At 43.6% G+C, this 21,923-nt stretch overlaps 1 protein-coding gene across 1 annotated transcript; it reads left to right on the top strand.

The window, feature by feature from the left end:
* Positions 1-1,597: 1,597 nt before the first annotated feature.
* On the top strand, positions 1,598-20,274 carry LOC309386006 (sulfotransferase 6B1-like). The gene is made up of 7 exons (XM_081940904.1): positions 1,598-1,826; positions 2,821-2,966; positions 8,596-8,685; positions 11,299-11,422; positions 18,258-18,352; positions 18,744-18,897; positions 19,895-20,274. Exons 1-7 carry the CDS (start codon positions 1,631-1,633, stop codon positions 20,023-20,025), a joined length of 936 nt encoding a protein of 311 aa, XP_081797030.1. The 5' UTR covers positions 1,598-1,630; the 3' UTR covers positions 20,026-20,274.
* The last annotated feature ends 1,649 nt before the right edge of the window (positions 20,275-21,923 follow it).

Here is a 21,923-nt window from a genome sequence, read left to right on the forward strand (position 1 = left end):
AAGTTCAATGAACTGTGCCACATACATTCAAAGTTGTTGGCTATGAGATGGGTGGCAAATAAATTTCAAAATTCAAATATTCAAAATTTTGCAGCTGGCCAGCCATGAAATCTACTCTTGAGTAGTGTTCTCACCCTTTTTTCCTGCATGACCTTTCCTTCAATGATATTCTGCTCATGGCTCCCTTAGTGTTGGCTAAAGCTACCACAGCTTAGATACCAAAGGAGGACCACCCAGTGAAGATGGAAGAAAGTTTATAATTAAGCAAGATTCATTAGGTCTAGAGCAAGGGTCCCCAACAACTGAGCCATAGCAACTGGGGCATGGAAATGGAGGAGCGTGCATGCATGCACACGCATACCCACTTATGCAAGCAGCGGGCAATCATGTGCACGTGCGCTCCATTTGCATGAGTGGCGTACACAAAATACACAATATAAGAAACAAAACTAAAAACACACAGTCTACAACCAAGAGGTGGGCTCTAGCCAATGGCAAGGACACAGATCCAAGTTTTCAAGGCTTTATGAAAGGTGCCACAACAGAAATGACTTCTGCCTTGAGACCCCATCAACCAACTATTTTTAGCCAGCAGTACCTAGAACATATTTATTCTTCCAGATCAGATAGGACATGTAATAAAAATTATACTATTATTTGTTGTTGTTAGTTGCGAAGACGTGTCCAACCCATTGCGACCCCATGGACAATGTTCCTCCAGGCCTTCCTGTCCTCTACCATCCTCTGGAGTCCATTTAAGCTCACACCTACTGCTTTAGTGACTCCATCCAGCCACCTCATTCTCTGTTGTTCCCTTCTCCTTTTGCCCTCAATATTTCCCAGCATTAGGCTCTTTTCCAGTGAGCCCTTCCTTCTCATTAGGTGGCCAAAGTACTTGAGTTTCATCTTCAAGATCTGGCCTTCTAAAGAGCAGTCAGGGTTGATCTCCTGTAGGACTGACCAGTTTGATTGTCTTGCAATGCAAGGAACTTGAGGGGAGTCTTCTCCAGCATTATTATTACATTATAAATAATTATTATTCAATTATATAATTTCCGCAAATCTTCCAAATTCATTTTAACCATCCAGTATTAACTTGCCAAATATTAATTGAACTTTGTAGCAAGGTTTATGATGACAAAAATAAGTGGGCTATGGCAATGGCAACTGAACAAGGAAAAAGAGACAAGAAAAACGAAGGTTACAATTGCTAGCAGAATATCTTACTTTTGCAATGGCTAATTACTGTCACCTTTTTTGCTTTGAGGTTTCTAGCATTCTGTCCAGTGAGTGTTTCATAAACTCAGCAACTCTAACCCCATTTTTCAGAGGTTGCCTTGGGTCAGTTATCCCCTTAAGAATATATGTCAAATATATAACTGACAAAAGAAAAAGAATATGTTTTTCTCTAACATGTTATCTGCTCGATCGAAGTTCGCCACAGTTTTTCCAGGAGGAAATAAACTTTGTTCATAGATTTATTTCATGACAGTTAATTAGTAACAAGATCCATTCTCCTAGTGTGTTCTTTGTCACGTGACAGTTGATTTCTCTATAAATGTATTAGCTTCACTTATGAAGCCAACTGAATCTCTAAGCTACCCATCTGAGGTCTTTGAATAGCACAATCATGACTCAAAAACAGCTAAGCAAATTTCTAGATGAGAAGTTGGAAGAAAATGAAAAGGCTACTCCTTCAGAACGGACATTTGTGTATGATGGGGTGAAATATCCTACTATGATCTGTTGCCTGGAAACACTGAAAAGGGTTAATACTTTTAAAGCTCGGAAAGATGATATTGTACTAGTGTCATACCCCAAAACAGGTAAGCACCACAATTTTGCAAGGAATGCCTTTGTATCTGTACATATAGAATGTAGAATCATAGGGTAGGAAGGAACCTTGGAGATCTTCTAGTCCAGCCCTCTTCTCAAGGCAGGACAAGTTATATCATTCTGGTCAAATATATACATGCTTGATCGTTTCTTTAGAGCTTCTGACAAAATTCCTGGTAAATAAAAAGGAGCAGATTCCAAAGCACTGGACATTTCATTATGATCAGTTATGTAAGTCCTCACTATTATGTTTAAGATGGCATTCTTGACCTTCTGTGTGTTTCCAGAAATACAGGGGGTCATACAATTATATTGGCATTTCTGCTTAAGATAATCAACTATATGAACTATGCTATCATTCTTAAAATGTCAGTTACGTATTTTCCAAATCAATCCATACAATGTATGAAAATACATAAACAAAAGTTGTAAAGTTCCTTTTCCTATAGCTTGTGTAGTATTGAAACATGACTTTATCAGGATCTCGGAAGGCCAAAACACTGCTGTGTTGATAAATTGTGTATTCTGTGGATATACCCCAAAATAATTACATACAGCACATATCTAGTCAAACTGGATAGATTTAACTATTCAAGGTTGCAAGGACTTTGATTTTTGAGACCATGAATATTTCATATAATGTTGATCATAATATAGCTCTCTCAGACAGTTTTCCATGTTTCTATATTTTTGTTTTAAGAAGGCAGTTAATAGTTGTCATTTTTACTAACAATGCCTAATGTCTAGTTACTTGTTCAATATGAAATTCTTACTCATCAAGTCTACATACTTAAAGATACTTTACATGCAACAGACACCTGAAGTGCACCCGTCTCTCATTTTTTTTGAAGTTTCATGAACAATGTTTATTCCTGCATTTACTCATTCTACGTTTATATTTTCAACTCTGATATGGTTGAAATGACCTATGGTCAAGATATGTACTTTTACATATTAAGTGACAAGATTTCTGCATTTCTTCAGGTTCAAACTGGGTTGGGGAGATTTTAAGACAGCTGGAAATTGCCTCTGGAAAATATGATGAAGACGAACAGAAGCGAAGGCAGCAAATACTGGAGAAATTATCACTATTTCCTTTTCTAGAATTCGGAGATCCAGAAAAATTTGAGGTTAGAAATCAGAGAAATATTCAGTAGCTTCTATCAAGTGGCAGGAAAATCACATGAAAGATTTACAAGCCAAGAAGTGTTTGTAAACAGGAGTGCTATTTATATAGCACAGAGAACCTTGAGACTTAACAATGAGAAATTCACTCATTAGAAAAGAAAAGAAAAATCTGGATGGGCATAGGAGAGAAATAGGGATGTCTGTGTGAAGTCTCTGTGCCCAGTTTAATCAGCTCACAGCAAGGGTATATTGATCATTGGAGTTCTACTACAAACAAAATCCTTAAATATCATAACATTAAACTATAATAAATAAACTAAAGTAAGGGCAGTCACTGATCTAAATGTGTATGTATTGCTGGGACATGGTGATACTTTAACAGACAGAAGATATAAGGGAGCCACCATTGACATCAAGACCCAAGTCAGCAGAGACAACATTTTTAGCTTGTCTGTTTTGGTTTTTAGCTGAATTAATTCTATTCCAAAGCTTAGCCAGACTTATTTAGTCTTATTTCCATTGGACTACAGAATGAAATTGCATCTTTAACTTTTGATAATATGCCACTAAATATCAGTGGTAGTCACCCACACACTGCCAATTTAGGGACCATATATAGGCTATGCGAAAACAAGACAAGTACAAAAATTAGGACTTGAATTGAATTTTCTGCCAAAGATTTTCAGCTTGTCCTTATTTTAAAATATTTTGGGTTGCTCTGTATATTATCAGGAAAGTTAGCTTTGCCCATGCCTTCTTTCATAGACTATTTGGAAAAATGCAGTTTATCATTAACAGGCAGATAACTTAAAACAGTTGGAAAGGATCCAACTGTCCATTCCACATCTAAAGAATTTCCTCAATCTATATCCCAGGATTTCCATGTGAGCTGAAAAGTTCTGGAATGCTACATTGGACATACTGGACACAATATAGCAAGGGAAATTAGGCCTGGCACTGTTTTCAGTGATTTATTTCTATTCGTAGGAATAAGAGGCCCAAAGTCATTTTTAAACGCAAAGTTTGCATGACAAGGAAAAAAAAAACCATATTTAAAACGTTGGCTTTCCAGCTGTGTATGGTTTCTTCTACAGTGTCTCAATGATTTGAGGTCTGTTAACCATCTCCCATATCAAAGGCAGCATGTCTTAAACCAGTTGCTAAGATTTAGGAAGCAAAAACTGAAGAACACTATTGACTTTTGCTTCCCTCCCAAGTCCACCCTTGCCTTCAGCCTCCTTATAATGGCTGTGTATGTGAGGAGTGCTTTCAGGACCCAACCAGATAAACTGGATAGGTCTCATAAATGAGATTTGTTAGAAGAGAAGAGTAGCATTGGTTTCTGTTTCAACAATGCAAAAATAATAACGTAAGCAGCATGCAGCAAAGTATTTCCGTCTCCCTTCTTCATCTGCCTAAAAAGACTCTTGAAGAATAGCAATAGCACTTAAACTTATAACTGCCCCAATAATGCTTTACAGCACTCTCCAGATGGTTTATAGTGTCAGCATATTGCTCCCAACAATCTGGGTTCTCATTTTATCAACCTGAGAAGAATGGAAGGCTGAGTCAACTTTGAACCCTGTCAGGATCAAACTCCAGGCTGTGGGCAGAGTTTGCCTACAATACTGCATTCTAACCACTGAGCCACCAGGGATCTTCAGGAGAGGTTGGAATGGAGCAAATTGATATATAGCTTTATTGTTCTACCATTCTGTGCACATCTACCTCTGTGTCCGCAAGAGTATTACTACTGTGTCATTGTGTGTGTATTGTGTGTGTGTGTGTCATTGTGTTTCTAAAATATATCTATGTAAGCCATATAGTTTCTCACATTAGAATTAACCAAATATGATAATTATGCAGAGGATGTAATGGCTCAACAGTTAAAGATGATGAGCTTCTTACCTGAAGAGCTGACAGCCCGGGTTCAAGACCTGACCTCCATGCAATGGGATGAACTCTCATTACCTGCCCCATCTCCTGCCCACCTAGCAGTTCTAAAGCATGCAAATGCAAGTAGATTAATAGGTACCACTTCAGTGGGATGGTAATAGCATTCCGTGAACCTTCGGTGTATAACATGCTTGCCACATGACCATGGATTATCTTTGGATAACATTGGCTCCCTCGGGCAAGGAACGGAGATGAGCACCGTGCCCTAGAGTCACACATGACTGACAGGGAAACCATTACCTTTTTTGTTAATTATACTTAGATAGCAATCTCTTGTGGCTAGCCAAATAATTACCTTCTTCTTGAGTCTTCTCTAATCCCCGATTGGGTAAGTGCAAATCACCATAGCATAATTCTGCTCTCTTTTCTGGGATCTTGCCATTACACCAGAAGAGGTGGTCTTTGGTCCACCATAAACTTGAAAACTTTTAGCACCCAAACTACTGGTAACTAAATCCAGTTTAATTTGCCAGCCATGTTCCCCTACCCGTCCTCCCACCCAGTTCCAAAACTTCAACTCCAATTTCCTTTCTGCTGGCTCACTAGCTTGTTTACAACATCCTTTAAACTCTTAATATCAGATCTCTGTATATGTAAAAGAAAGAAAAAACCGTGTCTGCTCCACCACCACTTTCCTAGAGGGATTTATCACTATCCAAATACAGCACATGTATTGGGGATATCATGTCACAGAATGACAGTCGGTTTTTACCTGCTCAATTCTTTCACATTTACACTGCATTGTGGATTGTAACTTTCCTCACTTCAATCAGTATGAAACAATCACATAATTAGGTAGCGTCAGGCAAAAGCAACCACGGAGGTCTCTAAAAAAGTTTCAACATGGGTTTTATTGCTAGTTGTCTATGTTACAAGAATCTGTCCATGTAGGTAGATATGTAAATGATAATGAAATAAGAGGGTTAAAAATGGTGAAACTCAATTGTAAAGTATTAGGAGGGAAAATATTGTATATAAAAATATGTAACAATCGACTTCCGGTTCTGGCGGCTACGGCGACGGGCAAGCCTTTGCCCGCTCCCGCTCTCCCGGTGGGCTTCCCCCGCTTCTGGGGGGGGCACAGGACGCCCTGGAGAGGCGTCCTGCCGAGGGAGCGGCTTGCGGAGGGCCCTGGCATCGGCGGCGGCTGGTGGGGGCTCCTCCGCTTCGCTCTAGGCACCGGGGAGCAGTATCGGAGGGCGCGTGGGCATCTCGCCTCATGCCGATCGGACAACACACTTCTGAAGGAAGCAGCGGTGGTATGGTGAGAGGCTTCCTTTCTTCACTCCCTTGCTTTTTGAATTGATGGACTTTTTCAGTAACTTTAAAAGCTAAACTTTCGGATTACTTTTGGAGGAGTGGCTGGAGGGAGGGGGATTTTCCCCCCCCCCTTGGACAAGCGGCTTGAAAAAATTTTGCTCTCGCCCCCAGGGGAAGGAGGAGGGGGGAGAGCCAACTAACGATGCCTCACCCCAGTAAAAGTGCTTTTCATTGGACTTAGTTCCAGAACTTATTGATGATCTGAGAACTTTGTGAACTTTTAAAACTTTCATATGCCTCTGAGCCCAAAGCTGGCAGGGCAAGATGGCACACTTCCGTTGTCTTTATGAACTTTGAAACCTGACTCCACCTTCAAAATTCAGGCTTCCGGTCTTTGTCTCCGTGTCACCCATAGGAATCTCTTGTGGATTGTTATTCTTTGAACTCTTTGGAGAGAAAACCTTTCTCTATTGCTAGATTGACTAAAGAAGCTCCCATCTGTTTGGATCTTCTGCCTCCTGGTCTCATCTGTCTGCTCTACTTCTCCAGCTGTCCAGTCTCTATACTGATTGATCTCTTTGTTTCATAAACCATGTCTTCAAAAAGACCACCCCCTGGAAAACCTGGCTTTGCTACTTCTGCACCGACATCTGCAACATCCAGTCCTGCTACACAGTCAAAGATTACAGGACTGATGCAACCCAAGAGTACAGAGGTGGATTTGCAACAAATGCTTCAACAACTCATACAGGGCCAGGAAGAAATTAAGAAACAATTAAAAGAAATGAAGGAAGAAATTAAAGAGAATCAAGTCCAAATTTATAAGAACTCACAGAGACTGGACCTTGTGGAGGGTGGGGTGGCGGAGGCGAGGGGGGGGTAGAGGCTTTACAGAAGGGAAACAAAACTTGATACCCAACAAATGAAAATAGAGTTTGAGAGAATGTCCTTTTATCTCAGATTTCAAAATGTTATAGAAGCAGATGGGGAAAATATAAGGGACATTATGACCAATATTTTAGCTGAATACATACACACAGATAAGCAGCAGATGGAATGGGAGATAGATCTGGTTTATAGAGTGAATTCAGCATATGCCAGAACACACAATGTACCCAGGGAGGTTCATATTAAATTCCTTAGGAAAAGCACAAGAGATGAAATTCTGGGTGTACAAAGGGGGCAAGCATTGACATACCATGACAGGGAGATAACCATCTTGAAGCAGATCCCCCAAAAAATTAGGGAGAAAAGAAAAAATTATTCGCAATTGGCGAATAAACTATACCAGAAGGGTGTGTGGTTTAGATGGTTGATGCCTGAAGGGATGCTGATATTCTGGGAGGAGACAAGAATCAGAATCAATACACCCATAGAGGCACAGGCCTTTATGGAAAAAAATAAAGCGCACCTAGAAAAAACAGAAGACTCTACAACGGTCATACAGGACACGGGAGGGGCCGGAGCTCTGCCAGCGGGGGGTGATGGGGCAACACTAAGAAAGCTCAGATCACAAAAATGAATAAGAAAACCACATTGTTATAAACAGACCGAAAGTAATAATGAAATTATATCTAGACTATATATCATAACTATATAAATTGATTGAAAATTTTTTTAGAACTAATATGCTGATTTTATACGATTTTGTATTAATGTTTTATACATAGATGTATCTTATGAGTTTGGAGGGAGGGGGCGTCTGCCATACCTGCAACTGCCAAAATTTGTATACCATTCCACCTACCCTTTTCCTTATAAATGTTTTAAAAAACCAATAAAAATTTTTTGAAAAAAAATATATATGTAACAATCTAAAATTGCTATAAGAAAGAACATGACGTTCTGGCGTGTTGTATAAATGTAGTCTATATCTTTGTATTTGTGTGTTTAAAATTAAAAAAAAAAAAGATTGTCCAGAATGATTGCATTCCCTTGGGAACAGCAAGAGCCATGGTGGGTGCAGTGGTTCAAATGTAGTACTGCGGGCTACTTCTGCTGACTGCCGGCTACCAGCAGTTCAGCAGTTCGAGTTTCACCAGTCTCAAAGTTGACTCAACCTTCCATCCTTCCAAGGTGGGTAAAATGAGGACCCAGATTGTTGGGTCCAATAGGCTGACTCTGTAAGCAACTTAGAGAGGGCTGGAAAGCACTGTGAAGAGGTATATAAGTCAAAGGGCTATTGTAAGGCTTCAAGGATTCTGGGGAGGTCTGTAGTGCAATAACTCCAAACTCAGGCCCCTCTTAACATTTTCCTCCAGTTTAGCTGGAGATTCCATCACAGAGTTTACGATGACAAAGATCAGTGGGACTCAGTTTTTTTAGGGATGAACTTTAATATCTCTAATTTATACTTAGGTATTATTTTCTTTGCATGAATGATGTTAACATCCCATGTTTTTAATATTATTAAAGAGGATGGAAAAACTGCCTTCCAGAAGAATTATAAGAACACACCTTATCCCTCAAAAGTTGCCCAGGTCTCTTTTTGAAAAGAAGACAAAAGTAAGTATCTGCATTTTCTCAGTTGTGATTTTATATATCATTACAACATATATCATCTATCAATAAGGTGTTGTCAAATTAATTTACACAGAAAAATAGGACAACAAACCCAAGATCGCTCAAATCCGGAGTGGGTGAAGTGGTTGGGTCCCCCTCAGCGGTCTAGAGGGGACGTCGGAGGTGGGTCTTGAGAGACCATTCTGGGAGGAGTTTGACTCTGTTGCTGCCGAGGATTTGGACAGGTTACGTGGGCAACTGCGAGCCACCACATGTTTATTGGACCCGTGTCCCTCCTGGCTTGTACTGGCATCCTGGGAGGTCACACGAGGCTGGCTCCTAGAGGTAGTGAATGCTTCACTGAGTGAGGGGTCCTTACCGGCTGCCTTGAAAGAGGCCGTCGTGAGGCCCTTACTCAAGAAGCCTTCTCTGGACCCAACTGAGCTAGCTAATTACCGTCCTGTCTCCAACCTTCCCTTTCTAGCGAAGGTTGTAGAGAGTGTGGTGGCGCAACAGTTCCCACGTCACCTGGAAGAAACCGATTATCTAGACCCGCGCCAGTCCGGCTTCTGGCCCGGTCACAGCACAGAGACAGCCTTGGTCGCATTGGTGGATGATCTCTGGAGGGCCAGGAAAAGGGGTTGCTCCTCTATCCTGGTCCTATTAGATCTCTCAGCGGCTTTTGATACCATCGACCATGGTATCCTATTGCACCGGCTGGAGGGGTTGGGAGTAAGGGGCACCGTTTTGCGGTGGTTCTGCTCCTACCTCTCCGACCGGATGCAATGCGTGTTGGCAGGGGAGCAGAGGTCGACCCTGAGGCCGCTCACTTGTGGGGTGCCACAAGGGTCGGTCCTCTCGCCTCTCCTGTTCAACACATATATGAAGCCACTGGGTGAGATCATTCATGGTTTTGGGATGGGATACCATCTGTACGCTGACGATACGCAGCTGTACATCTCCACCCTGAACCACCCCAACGAGGCTGTCGAAATGATGTCCCGGTGCCTGGAGGCCATACGGGTCTGGATGGGGGGCAACAGACTTAAGCTCAACCCCTCCAAGATGGAGTGGCTGTGGCTACCGGCCCCCCGGTTCAACCAGTGGATTCCATCACTGGCCATTGGGGGCGAGCAATTGGCCCCCGTGGAGCGGGCGCACAATTTGGGCGTCCTCCTAGATGCCCGGCTGTTGATGGATGACCATGTGGCAGTCGTGGCGAGGGGGGCGTTCCACCAGGTTCGCCTGGTGCGCCAATTGCGCCCCCTATTGGACCGAGACGCCCTTCGCACAGTCACTCATGCGCTGGTGACGTCCCGTCTGGACTACTGCAACGGTGTCTACATGGGGCTCCCCTTGAGATGCACCCGAAGACTACAGCTGGTCCAGAATGTGGCCGCGCGGGCAATTATGGGGAGTACTAGATACTCCCATGTAACACCTCTCCTGCACGAGCTGCACTGGCTTCCTGTGGTCTACCGGGTGCGTTTCAAGGTGCTGATTACCATCTTTAAAGCACTCCATGGCACAGGACCTAGTTACCTGCGGGATCGCATCCTATCCCATACATCCCTGCGACCAATTCGCTCTCACAGAGAGGGACTCCTCCGGGTGCCGTCCACTAAGCAGTGCCAGCGGGCGGTGCCCAGGAGTAGGGCCTTCTCTGTGATGGGCCCAGCCCTCTGGAATGACCTCCCCCCCAACATTAGGACTACTACTGATCTCCGCTCCTTCCGCAAGAAACTCAAGACCCACCCGTTCCAACTAGCTGGCCTGGCTTAACTACAACTCTATTCTCTAATCCTCCTGGCAATTTTTTAAATCTTAGGGTAGTTTTTAAGGTTATTTTAATCCTATTGTTATTGTATTATTTTATGAAATGTCATATTGTGATATGAGTTTTTATACCTCCTCCATGCAACCTATAATATATATCTTTGATTGTACGCCGCCCCGAGTCCCTTCGAGGAGAGGGAGCGGCTAACAAATCTAATAAAATAAATAAATAAAATAAAGATCATACCAGCTTTTCAGGTCCTGAACTGGCTTGGAGCACAGTTATAAGGAACTGTATTTTATTCAACGTTAAAAAAATGCATATTTCTTTTTCTGCTTTTCAAGCAAGCAAGAAAGGTGCAACATTGGAGCTGAAAGACTGGGATTGTTGCAGCTTGATTTCATTATTTAGGGTTGTATCAGACAAGTTCATCAAAACAGTGGTATCTTCACTTAATTGTTCCGACTGAGCCATTGTTAAATCTCATGTCAAATATTCTTAGCTTTGCTCCTTACAATACTTTACTTAGGAAATGGAAATAGAAGAGATTGGACAATCATTTGTTCAGAAAGGTACAGGGTCCCCTGCTTGAGAAGGGGAGTGGAATAGAACACCTCCAAGGTCCCTTCCTCTAGGTTATTCTGCTATTCTGTCATTTTTTAAAAAAAATATTGTTCTCCTAATTTGATAATTTTATTTCTAATCCCTGTTCAGTTTATTTTCAAATACATTTGAACTTTCATACTCTGATTTTTTTTAAAGGACAGTTTTTTACTATTCTGGCTCTGTTCTCCTAGATTTTATGCTTACATGCCAATATATTCTTTTTTCTTTCAAAGATGCTGGTTTTGCTTCGGAATCCAAAGGATGCGGCTGTATCTTTCTTCCATTTTTCCAAAGGCATAAACACGAATGACCAGAATACCTGGGATGAGTTCTTTGAAGAGTTTATCTCTGGAAAAGGTGTTCTTTCCTTCTTATTCATTGGAAAATATATATACAGTACATGCTTAAAATAAGGTGGACAGCAGACTGCAGAGAGCCCTTGGTCTTATTTTAGTTATCTTTCAGTCTCCTGTACCTGCCATAAGTCTGTGAAGGAGAAGCAAGGTCTCTTTGAACCAAGAGTTCCTTTCTCTGTTTGTCTTTGGGCACTCAAAATTACTTCCATTGCTTCAGTACAAAGCAACAATAGTTCCATATTTCATTTCATTCTCTAAATTCATCTCATAGATGTAATAAACTTGGATTAACACATTAGCCTAGCATTTGTATACCATGCTATGACTTTTTCCATCCCAGGGGTGGGTTGCTGCCGATATTACTGCCAGTTCGGTGCGCGAGTGCGCATTTGCAGATAAAAAGGTCTGTGCATGCGCAAAACCTTGAAAAAAAATTGCAATGAAAATTGTCCTGCGCATGCGCAGAACTGAAAAACAAGATGGCACCACTGTAGGAGAACCAGTTTGGGGGTGCGCTGCCAGTGACCCAGGCCGCCAAGTTACTACCTGTTTGGCCGAACCAGTAGGAACCCACCTCTGCTCCATCCCCATAAATCATTATGTTGTAATGTGACAAAGCTCACACAAGATGCTATGAAAATGGCAGTGTTGCCTATAGTACAGAACTACAAACTACCCAACTACATTGTAGTCTAGTATAGCATGCTGTGTGAATTTGGCCAGTAAGTAACATTTATTTGATTTTTGTTTTCAGTAGACATGTATACTGAAATATAAAGAAAAATATTCTTGCTTTCCATACTGTTTGCAAATACATTCATTTCCCTTCAGGAGTCATTTGTAACTCCTTTGAAAAGTAATCCATCTACCACCCAGTCAGAACTAAAAAAAGCTTCTTGAATGAGAAGTGAAAAAAGGAGGAGGAGCTTCCGGAGGGAATGGAGGGCTGCCTCTGAGCTCCGCTAAATGCGGAGGGCTCTTTGACGGACGGGATGCTGCCGACCCTCATTTCCTGCTCGAGGGTCGGGATTTCTGGCGCCGAACATACTGGCACCCTGCCCGGCTCCAGGCTGGCCCGTCAGGTCGGTCGGGCAGCCGGGCAGGAGGAGGATAGTGCGCCGGTTGGCGCGGCATGGTGGCTGGCGTTTTTGAGCCGGCATGGCGGCTGGCGTTGAGCCGGAGCGGCGGAGCGCCAGCGGAGCCGCGACGCTGTAAAGGCCTGAGCGGAGGGGGCGGAGGAGGCTGGAGAAGGCTGGAGGACGGCGGCGGTGGTCTGTTTGACTGGTCTGTTTGACTGAAAGCATTAGAGAGATGGTGGCAACCCAGGAGAGCCGAGCGGCCCGAATTGCGAGCTAGGGGACGCTGAGCTCCAAACTGGCCGGCGATTGCGAATCTAGACCGGCGAGAGGGCCGCGAGAAGGAGAGCGAGGCCCGAGGGAGGCCCGAGAGACCCGAGGCGCCGGAGGGAAGAAGGGAAGGAGAGTGAGGCCTGAGGCGCCGGAGGAAGTGGAGAGTGGTAAGATCGGCAGAAGGGCTGCAGGGAGGCCGCAGGGAGGCCGATGCAGCCCCCCTGGGCCCAATAACAACGACTATGGGTGGCCAAATGGACGGAGGACTATTTATAACTATGGCAGGCCATGGAACGGAGGCTTTGGAACATCAGAGGCCCATGCATAAGGTCTGACCCTGTACTTTGCTGTGCTCATTACTACCCCCCCCCCACACTCATTTACCACCTACTTATTATGGGCTACCCGCCCTTCTGCCTATTACGAACTACCCCTTAGTTGCAGCCTTTTATTCACCAGCTGGCTATTTTATTTCCATCAGCCCATCATTTCCATCTAGATGTGGACTATCTCCATCAGCCTATCCCCTTGCCAGGACTATTCCCTTGCCAGGACTATCCCCTTAGTGGGAATTGCGGCTGCTAACGCATATTAACATCGACAGCTCCCACTTGATGAACTTGGCCCTGTCCAATTATGTTATATACGAGGCTAGACCTGCTACAGCTATGAGAGTCCCCCCTCTCGCAGTTATGGCCTCCTGCCCTTTCAAGGGCCCACCTTGAGGACGGGTTCATTAACCAAGAGAGGTGGAGGAAGCGCACATTGAGGGGTTTTTTAATTAATTGTTTTTTAAAAATTGTAAGGGGTTCCAGGGATGGGGGGGGACAGGTCAGGAGTGATGGTAGAGCCAGGCATCTAGGTGTGGTCGAAGGAGGAGGGAGCGGAGTGGGGGAGGAGAGGGAAGATAGCATTCCTGTGCAGGGCTCTTTGATACCAAAGAGGGGAGGGGCAGGTGCGAGGACAGATCAAGAGCGCGTAGTCGGTTGGGAGACCGGGGTTTTTGGTCATACCCGGTCGTTTGTACCAACCCCTGCATACTAGGTGGTCAGGATCTACAGACCCAAGGCCTGAGACTGCTGTTATGCAATGCGAGGTCCATTGTTAATAAGGCCCCCCTCATCCACGATCTAATTTTGGAGGGGGAGCCGGACCTCGCAGGAATAACTGAGACCTGGTTGGGCCACGAGGGAGGCCTACCCCTCGTGGAAATGTGCCCGCCAGGTTATCGAGCATTTCACCAGCCTCGGGCCCAGGGAAGGGGCGGTGGAGTAGCAGTGATTATCCGGGAAGACTTGGAGCCGAGAGAGTTCACTGTGCCGCAGACATCCGGGTGTGAGTCCCTTGTCATGAGATGGGGCCCAGGGAGGCAGTTGGGCCTGCTGATAGTATACCTGGCTCCTCGCTATACATCAGCAGCCCTGCCTGAACTCCTCGAGCTGATCTCATCGGTGGCGGTTGAGACCCCCAAACTTTTAGTGATGGGGGATTTTAACCTGCCGTCGATGGGAGAAGCGTCTGAGGGGGTTTGGGAGTTCATGGCTTCCATGACAGCCATGGACCTGACCCAATTAATTCAGGGCCCTACTCACGAGGGAGGCCATACGCTGGACCTTGTCTTTGTCTCTGGCCAGTGGACAAGTGATCTGGGAATAGGGGATTCAACTATTATTCCCCTGTCATGGTCAGATCACTCACTTCTCCGACTTGACTTCCCTGGTGCTACCCCCCGCTGCGGGGAGGCGGAACCGGAAGGTATTAGATGGTTCCGCCCCAAGTGCCTGATGGAACCAGATAAGTTCCAGACGGAGCTTGGGCCACCTCCTGTAGACCTGACCCGCCCCCTGGTGGAGGACCTGGTAGACGCATGGAATAGTGCGACTACCGGGGCCCTAGACCGAGTGGCGCCTTTGCGGCCTCTCCTGCGGCGATGAACCACCCTGGCCCCTTGGTTTACCGAGGAGCTAAGGGTGATGAAACACCACAAGAGACGCCTAGAGAGTCGCTGGAGATCCTCCCGTTCCGAATTTGACCGAGCACAGGCACGAGCCTATTTGAGGACGTACCTTGTGGCACTAAGAGCGGCCAAACGTCAACATTGTGCCGCTCTTATTGCGTCCGCAGATAACCACCCTGCCGCCCTGTTTCGGGTGACTCGCTTCCTTTTGTCTGAGAGGCCGCGGGAAGCCCCCTTACAGGGCAGAGCAGAGGAGTTTGGGAAATATCTACAGGACAAAGTCGCTCAAATCCGGATGGGATGGGCCCCTTTCAGTGGTCCAGTGGAGGCGCCCGAGGCGAGTCTTGAGGGACCACTCTGGGAGGAGTTTGACTCGGTTGCCATCGAGGATTTGGACAGGTTGCGTGGACGTTTGCGACCTACCACATGTTTATTGGACCCGTGTCCCTCCTGGCTTGTACTGGCATCCTGGGAGGTTACACGCGACTGGCTCCTGGGCCTAGTGAACGCCTCGTTGGGCGAGGGGTTTCTGCCGGCCGCCTTGAAAGAGGCGGTTGTGAGGCCCCTGCTCAAGAAGCCTTCCCTGGACCCAACGGACCTAGTCAATTATCGTCCAGTCTCCAACCTTCCCTTTTTAGCGAAGGTTGTAGAGAGTGTGGTGGCACAACAGTTTCCACGTCACCTGGAGGAGAATGATTATCTAGACCCGCGCCAGTCCGGCTTCCGACCCGGGCACAGCACGGAGACGGCCTTGGTCACGTTGGTTGATGATCTCTGAAGGGCCAGAGATAGGGGTTGTTCCTCTATCCTGGTCCTATTAGATCTCTCGGCGGCGTTCGATACCATCGACCATGGTATCCTGTTGCACCGGCTAGAGGGGCTGGGAGTCAGGGGCACCGTTTTACGGTGGTTTGGCTCCTACCACTCTGGCCGGACGCAACATGTGTTGGCAGGGGAGCAGAGATCGACCCTGAGCCCCCTCACATGTGGGGTGCCACAGGGGTCGGTGCTCTCGCCTCTCCTGTTCAACACATATATGAAACCGCTGGGCGAGATCATCCGTGGTTTTGGGGTGGGATATCATCTGTATGCTGATGATACTCAGCTATACATTTCCACCCCGAACCACCCCAACGAGGCCGTTGAAATGATGTCCCGGTGTTTGGAGGCCGTACGGGTCTGGATGGATGGCAACCGACTAAAACTCAACCCTTCCAAGACGGAGTGGCTGTGGCTTCCGGCCTCCCGGTTCAACCAGATGCTTCCATCTCTGGCCATTGGGGGCGAGCAACTGGCCCCCGTGGAACGGGTGCGCAATTTGGGCGTCCTCCTGGATGCCCGGCTGTCCATGGATGACCATGTAACAGCCGTGGCAAGGGGGGGCATTCCATCAGGTTCGCCTGATGCGCCAATTGCACCCCTTATTGGACCGGGATGCCCTACGCACAGTCACCCACGCGCTGGTGACGTCTCGCCTGGACTACTGCAATGCTCTCTACATGGGGCTTCCCTTGAGATGCACTCGGAGACTGCAGTTGGTCCAGAATGCGGCCGCGTGGGTGATTATGGGGAGGACTAGATACTCCCCTGTAACACCTCTCCTGCGCGAGCTGCACTGGCTTCCTGTAGTCTATCGAGTGCGTTTCAAGGTTTTGATTACGATCTTTAAAGCGCTTCATGGCACAGGACCTAGCTACCTGCAGGATTGCATCCTGCCCCATACATCCCTACGACCAATCCGCTCACACAGAGAGGGACTTCTTCGGGTGCCGTCCACTAAACAGTGTCGGGGGGCGACAACCAGGAGCAGAGCCTTCTCTGTGATGGGCCCAGCCCTGTGGAATGACCTCCCCCGTGACATCAGGATTACTTCCGATCTCCGCTCCTTCCGTGTACAGCTGAAGACCCACCTCTTTCAATTATCTGGCCTGGCTCAACCTTAAATTTTTTCTTATTCCTCCTGACAGTCCTTTAAAAATTTTAAATTGTGTTATTATTAACAGGGTTTTTTAATGGTAATTTTTAATTGTCCAAATGTGATGTAATTTGTTACCTCCTCCGTGCATGTATGTCTTTGTATATGTGTGTATTTGGATGTTTATGTGTTTGCACATATGTTTTATGTTTTTATATGTCTTATTGTACGCCGCCCCGAGTCCTGTGTGGAAAGGGAGCGGCTAATAAATTCAAATTTATTATTATTATTATTAAACATCTTCCTCAAGGATAAAAACATAATCTAGTTGCCTTTTGAAAAAGCACCTTTGAGAAAACTATGACCTGGATGACTGAGAATCTCCATAGCCATTAATTCTCTCTTATACACATTTATGTGCTTAATTGCCACTTGATATTATTGCCTGTTAAATCGGAATGCATTTTTTCCAGCATTCCAAGACTCTCATTTGACTTCATCGGTTCTACTATTATTGTTAATAACATAATAAAAAATACGATATTTCTTTTTAAACTTAACTTCTCAGTTTAGTACATGGAAACTGACCAAATATATTTACTTTAAGGAGTAAGGACATTGATAATTCCGGGACAGGTGTGACCAGAAGTGCAGGTGGCATCAAAGGAGGACAGGGAACAAATGACAAAAGTATCCCTGGGGGCCTGATGGCACCTTGCTGCTTTCCTTATTTTGTGGTTGGCTATATTTGAAATGACAAATGGTTTGACTGGTACCCCATAAAGAAAAATTTGAATTATCAAACTGTGAATGAATGGCAAAGTAAACATCAGTTTTGGTGAATAATTAAGACTATCTAATAAGCATACATGGTTAACAAACAGGGGACTGTCAAAATGTCAAGGTGATGGCCATGACTATACAATTAAACCCTGCACCTTTTTTAAAAAAAAATGTAAAAAAGAAAGAGCAAGGTTTTGACTGAGTGGTCATAAGTTAATAATAATAATAATAATAATAATAATAATAATAATAATAATAATAATAATAATAATAATAATAATAATAATAATAATAATAGAAATCCAACAATTATGGCACAAACCAGCAGTGGTAATTCCAGTGGTAATCGGCACACTGGGTGCTATTCCAAAAGCACTGGAATTACATTTAAAACAGTTAAAAATTGACAAAATCACCATCAGTCAAATGCAAAAGGCCGCACTGCTTGGATCCGCACACATATTCCGAAAATATGTTATGACCTCCTAGGCCCCTGGGTGGGGCCCGACTAGTAATTAATGCCAAATCCGGTGAAACAACTGGCCGCTGTGATACAATTCTGTTGATGCAATAATAATAATAATAATGGTGATCAAAGATTTAAACTATTCATGGTTATCCACATTTGTTAATAATCAGAATAAAATAGACAGGGTACAGTGAAATATCATATTGGAATCAATATAAAATATTGATGGAAAAATGAATAGATGGATGTTTGTTTGTTTGTTTCCTGGGATCGTGGGACCAAACACCAACATAAATATTCACATTACTATTCACTGTTATATAGATAAATAATCAAAATGTTTTGATTTTGCTTTCCTTTCAGTGGTCTATGGATCTTATTTTGATCATATTTCTGAATGGAACAACTATATGAATGACAGCAATGTATTTTTTATTACCTATGAGGAAATAAAAGAGGTATGTTTTTAAGAGTAAATATTTAGATTTAATTCAATAATAAAATTATCTCTGGTCAAGTACTATATAGTAAAGAGCAATTGATCAGGAAATAGAAATAGGAAATGTAACTCAAGGTTTCTGCCTGGTTACTTTTCTCTAAATAAATATATCAGAAACATTTTCATTTTAAAGCCAATCTCTGGATCAGCTGATCTACCTGTTAATATTTCAATGAAACAATAAATACTATGTTTTGTTTTGCTTATTTCTTTATTCTAATTTGCACAAGCCCAACCTATAAATATCAAAATAACTGTGTGGTATCCAGGTCAAGACATGACTAGAAGGAATGGAAATGTTTCCAGGAAAGCTTCACTTTACTTATGTTATATATTGATGTGTTATTCAGAATCCAGTCTCAGCACTGAAAAAAATAGCCAAATTCTTTGATTTTTCTGTGACTGAAGAGGAGATTGAGAGCATTGTAAAGAAAACAAGTTTTGAAAGCATGAAAAATGCCGCAGAAAACTACGGAAAACTAGGAAAGGCACTTTTCCGCAAAGGTAATATTGTAATATTTTTAATAATTTTGTCAATAACGCTTAATAGTCTTCTCTAACCTGATGGCTTCATGGTGTGCGGGATTTCAACTCCCAATAGTGGCTAAGACACTGAGCTTGTCAATCAGAAATGTCGGCAGGTCAGCGGTTCGAATCCCCAGTATAGGTCTCCTGCGTGAGCAGGGGGTTGGACTAGATGACCTCCAAGGTCCCTTCCAACTCTGTTACTGTAGATTTCTACTTCAATTAACAATACTTAAAGGTGTGTTGGCTAGGGATGATAAGGGCTGAAGTCCAGCAATGGATTGGGAAAGGCTGATATTCATAATGTGTTTAGGACATTAGCTGAGGTAGCTTTATTCAAATATTAGGGAATGTGATACAGACCTTAACTTACAACAGTTCATTTAGTGACCAAAGTTATTACTGAAAAAAATGACATGGCCATTTTCACACTTACAACCATTGCAGCATTCCCATGGTCACGTGATCAAAATTTGGATGCTTGGCAACTCTTTCGTATTTATGATGGTTGCAAAATCCCAAGGTCGGGCCTTTGCAATCTTCTGACAAGCAAAGTCAATGGGGAAGCCAGATTAAGCTAACCACCATGTTACTTATTTAACAACTGCAGCGATTCATTTAACAACTGTGGCAAGGAAGATCATAAAATGTGGCAAAACTCATTTAACAACTCTCTCGCTTAGCAACAGAACTTTTGGGCTAATCCTTCCATCACCCCCACCATCCTGCCAGAAACGACGAAGCTTCTTGAATGAGAAGCAACATATTTTCTTCTTCTTCCTCAAGGGGAAAAAACAGTCCCGCTGCCTTTTGAAAAAGTATCTCTGAGACAACCATGACCTGGATGACTGAGAATCTCCACAGAGTCTTGAAGAATAGCTATTCTTTGGGAGAAAGACTTTCTCTGCACTTACCTTCTCATCTCCCACCTTCCACTCTAATTCTTCTTTTCTTTCTTTTCTTTCCTTTTTTTTAGGCATAGTAGGTGACTGGAGGTCTGTCTTCTCAGAAAGCCAGAATGAAAAAATGGACAGAAAATTTGAGGAGACTGTAGCAAAAACTCAGCTTGGGATGAAGTTGAAATATAAGCTGTACTGCAAAAACTGAAGAGATCATCAGTGCTGCAAATATCTCATGTTCTGATTCTCTGCGTGAGGCTAAACATGCTTAAGTCATTCAAGAAGAATTGGTAGTGCCTTCCTCAGTCTCCAGATGTGCTAGATGTCATTTCTGATACTCGTAATCCCAACACAGCTATTGGTTGGGTTATATGATGAGTCAAAGCTGATAGGAGCTGAAGTCCAACAATCTGAAAAAAGCTGCTTTCAATACACCATTCGCTCTTTTCTCTTCTTATGGATATTGGCATTTTTTTATATTGCATACTTATTTTTAAGTAGAAGAACTCTTCCAGAATTAATTTTAAAAATCTATACTTACTTATAAGAATGTACTCCCTTGTTCTATGCAAGATTGGTTGAGTAATTATTGATTATGATTTTGATATTGCATACTTATTTTTAAGTGGAAGAATTAACTCTTCCAGAATTAATTAAAAAAAATCTATACTTGCCTGTAAGAATGTACTCCCTTGCTCTATGCAAGATTGGTTGAGAAAGCAAGAAAATGATGTTGTGAATAGGTGGTAGTAGTAGTAGTAGTTGTAGTAACTGTGAGAAGGACTTTGGAGTCCTGGTGGGCTTAAATATGAGCCAGCAATGTGCTGCAGCTGCCAAAACAGCCAATGCAGTTCTAGGCTGCATAAACAGAGGGATAGAATCAAGATCACATTAAGTGTTAATACCACTTTATAATGTCTTGGTAAGGCCACACTTGGAAAACAGCATCCAGTTTTGTCACCACGAGGTAAAAAAGATGTTGAGGCTCTAGAAGTTGCTCTTCTAGAGAAGAGCAACAAAGTTGATTAGGGAGCTGTAGACTAAGTCATATGAAGAATGGTTGCAGGAACTGGGTATGTCTAGTTTAATGAAAAGAAGGACTAGGGCTGACACAATAGCAGCGTCCCAATATTTAAGGGGCTGCCACAAAAAAGAGGGAGTCAAGCTCCAAAGCACCTGAAGGCAGGACAAATAACAATGGATGGAAACTAATCAAGGAGGAACATAGAAATAAGGAGAAACTTCCTGGCAGTTAGAACAATTAATCAGTGGAATGGCTTGCCCTCAGAAGTTATGGGTGCTTTTTAAAAAGAGATTGGACAACTATTTGTCTGAAATGGTAGGGTCTCCTGCTTGAGCAGGGTGTTGGACTAGAAGACCTCAAAGGTCCCTTAAACTCTGGTATTCTCTTAATGATGATATGTGATGAGCTAGGATGGGGGTGGTTCTCAGACCTGCTGCTGTTTGATTTTAACATGCAATACATTGATGACAGCATCCTTTTGAACCAGCTTTGAGGGTTAGTAGTGAGAGATTTTCATATTTTCATATTTGTTAAAAATCACTCAGCCCATGCTTGCTAAATGGAACCCTGGAGTATCACAAGCACACCAAATATTCAAACTTGGTTATTCATTTACAGGGACATGGGGAAATTATTATTAGAAAATGAAGCACCAATTTGGAAGGAAGTTCGTGTTTCACGATTATAGAGAAACAAGAGGGTGATGTGGAAAGATAACAAAGAATGAGGAGAAGGGTTATCTTTCGGGCAAATGGTAAAGTATACTAATTAATGGGAAACAGAGGTGTTAAACACAACACCTTTGTGGTTAGACATGTCCAGTTGTTTGTTTGTTTTTCTCTATTTAATCATGTCCAATTCTTGGAGTTTGCTTGGACAAGTTCCTGCAGTTTTGTTGACCATGATTTTCAGAAGTGGTTTGCCATGGTCTCCTACTTAAGGCTGAGAGAAAGTGACTGACTCAAGCCTGATGCCTAAACCATTGCACTCAGTGGTGGTTTTCCAAAATTTTTACTACCAGTTTGTGCTCTCTCTCTCCCTCTCCCTCCCTCCCTCCCTCCCTCCCTCCCTCCCTCCCTCCT

Source organism: Natrix helvetica (genome assembly GCF_964273705.1).
Source record: "Natrix helvetica genome assembly, chromosome: 2".
Lineage (NCBI taxonomy): Eukaryota > Metazoa > Chordata > Lepidosauria > Squamata > Natricidae > Natrix > Natrix helvetica.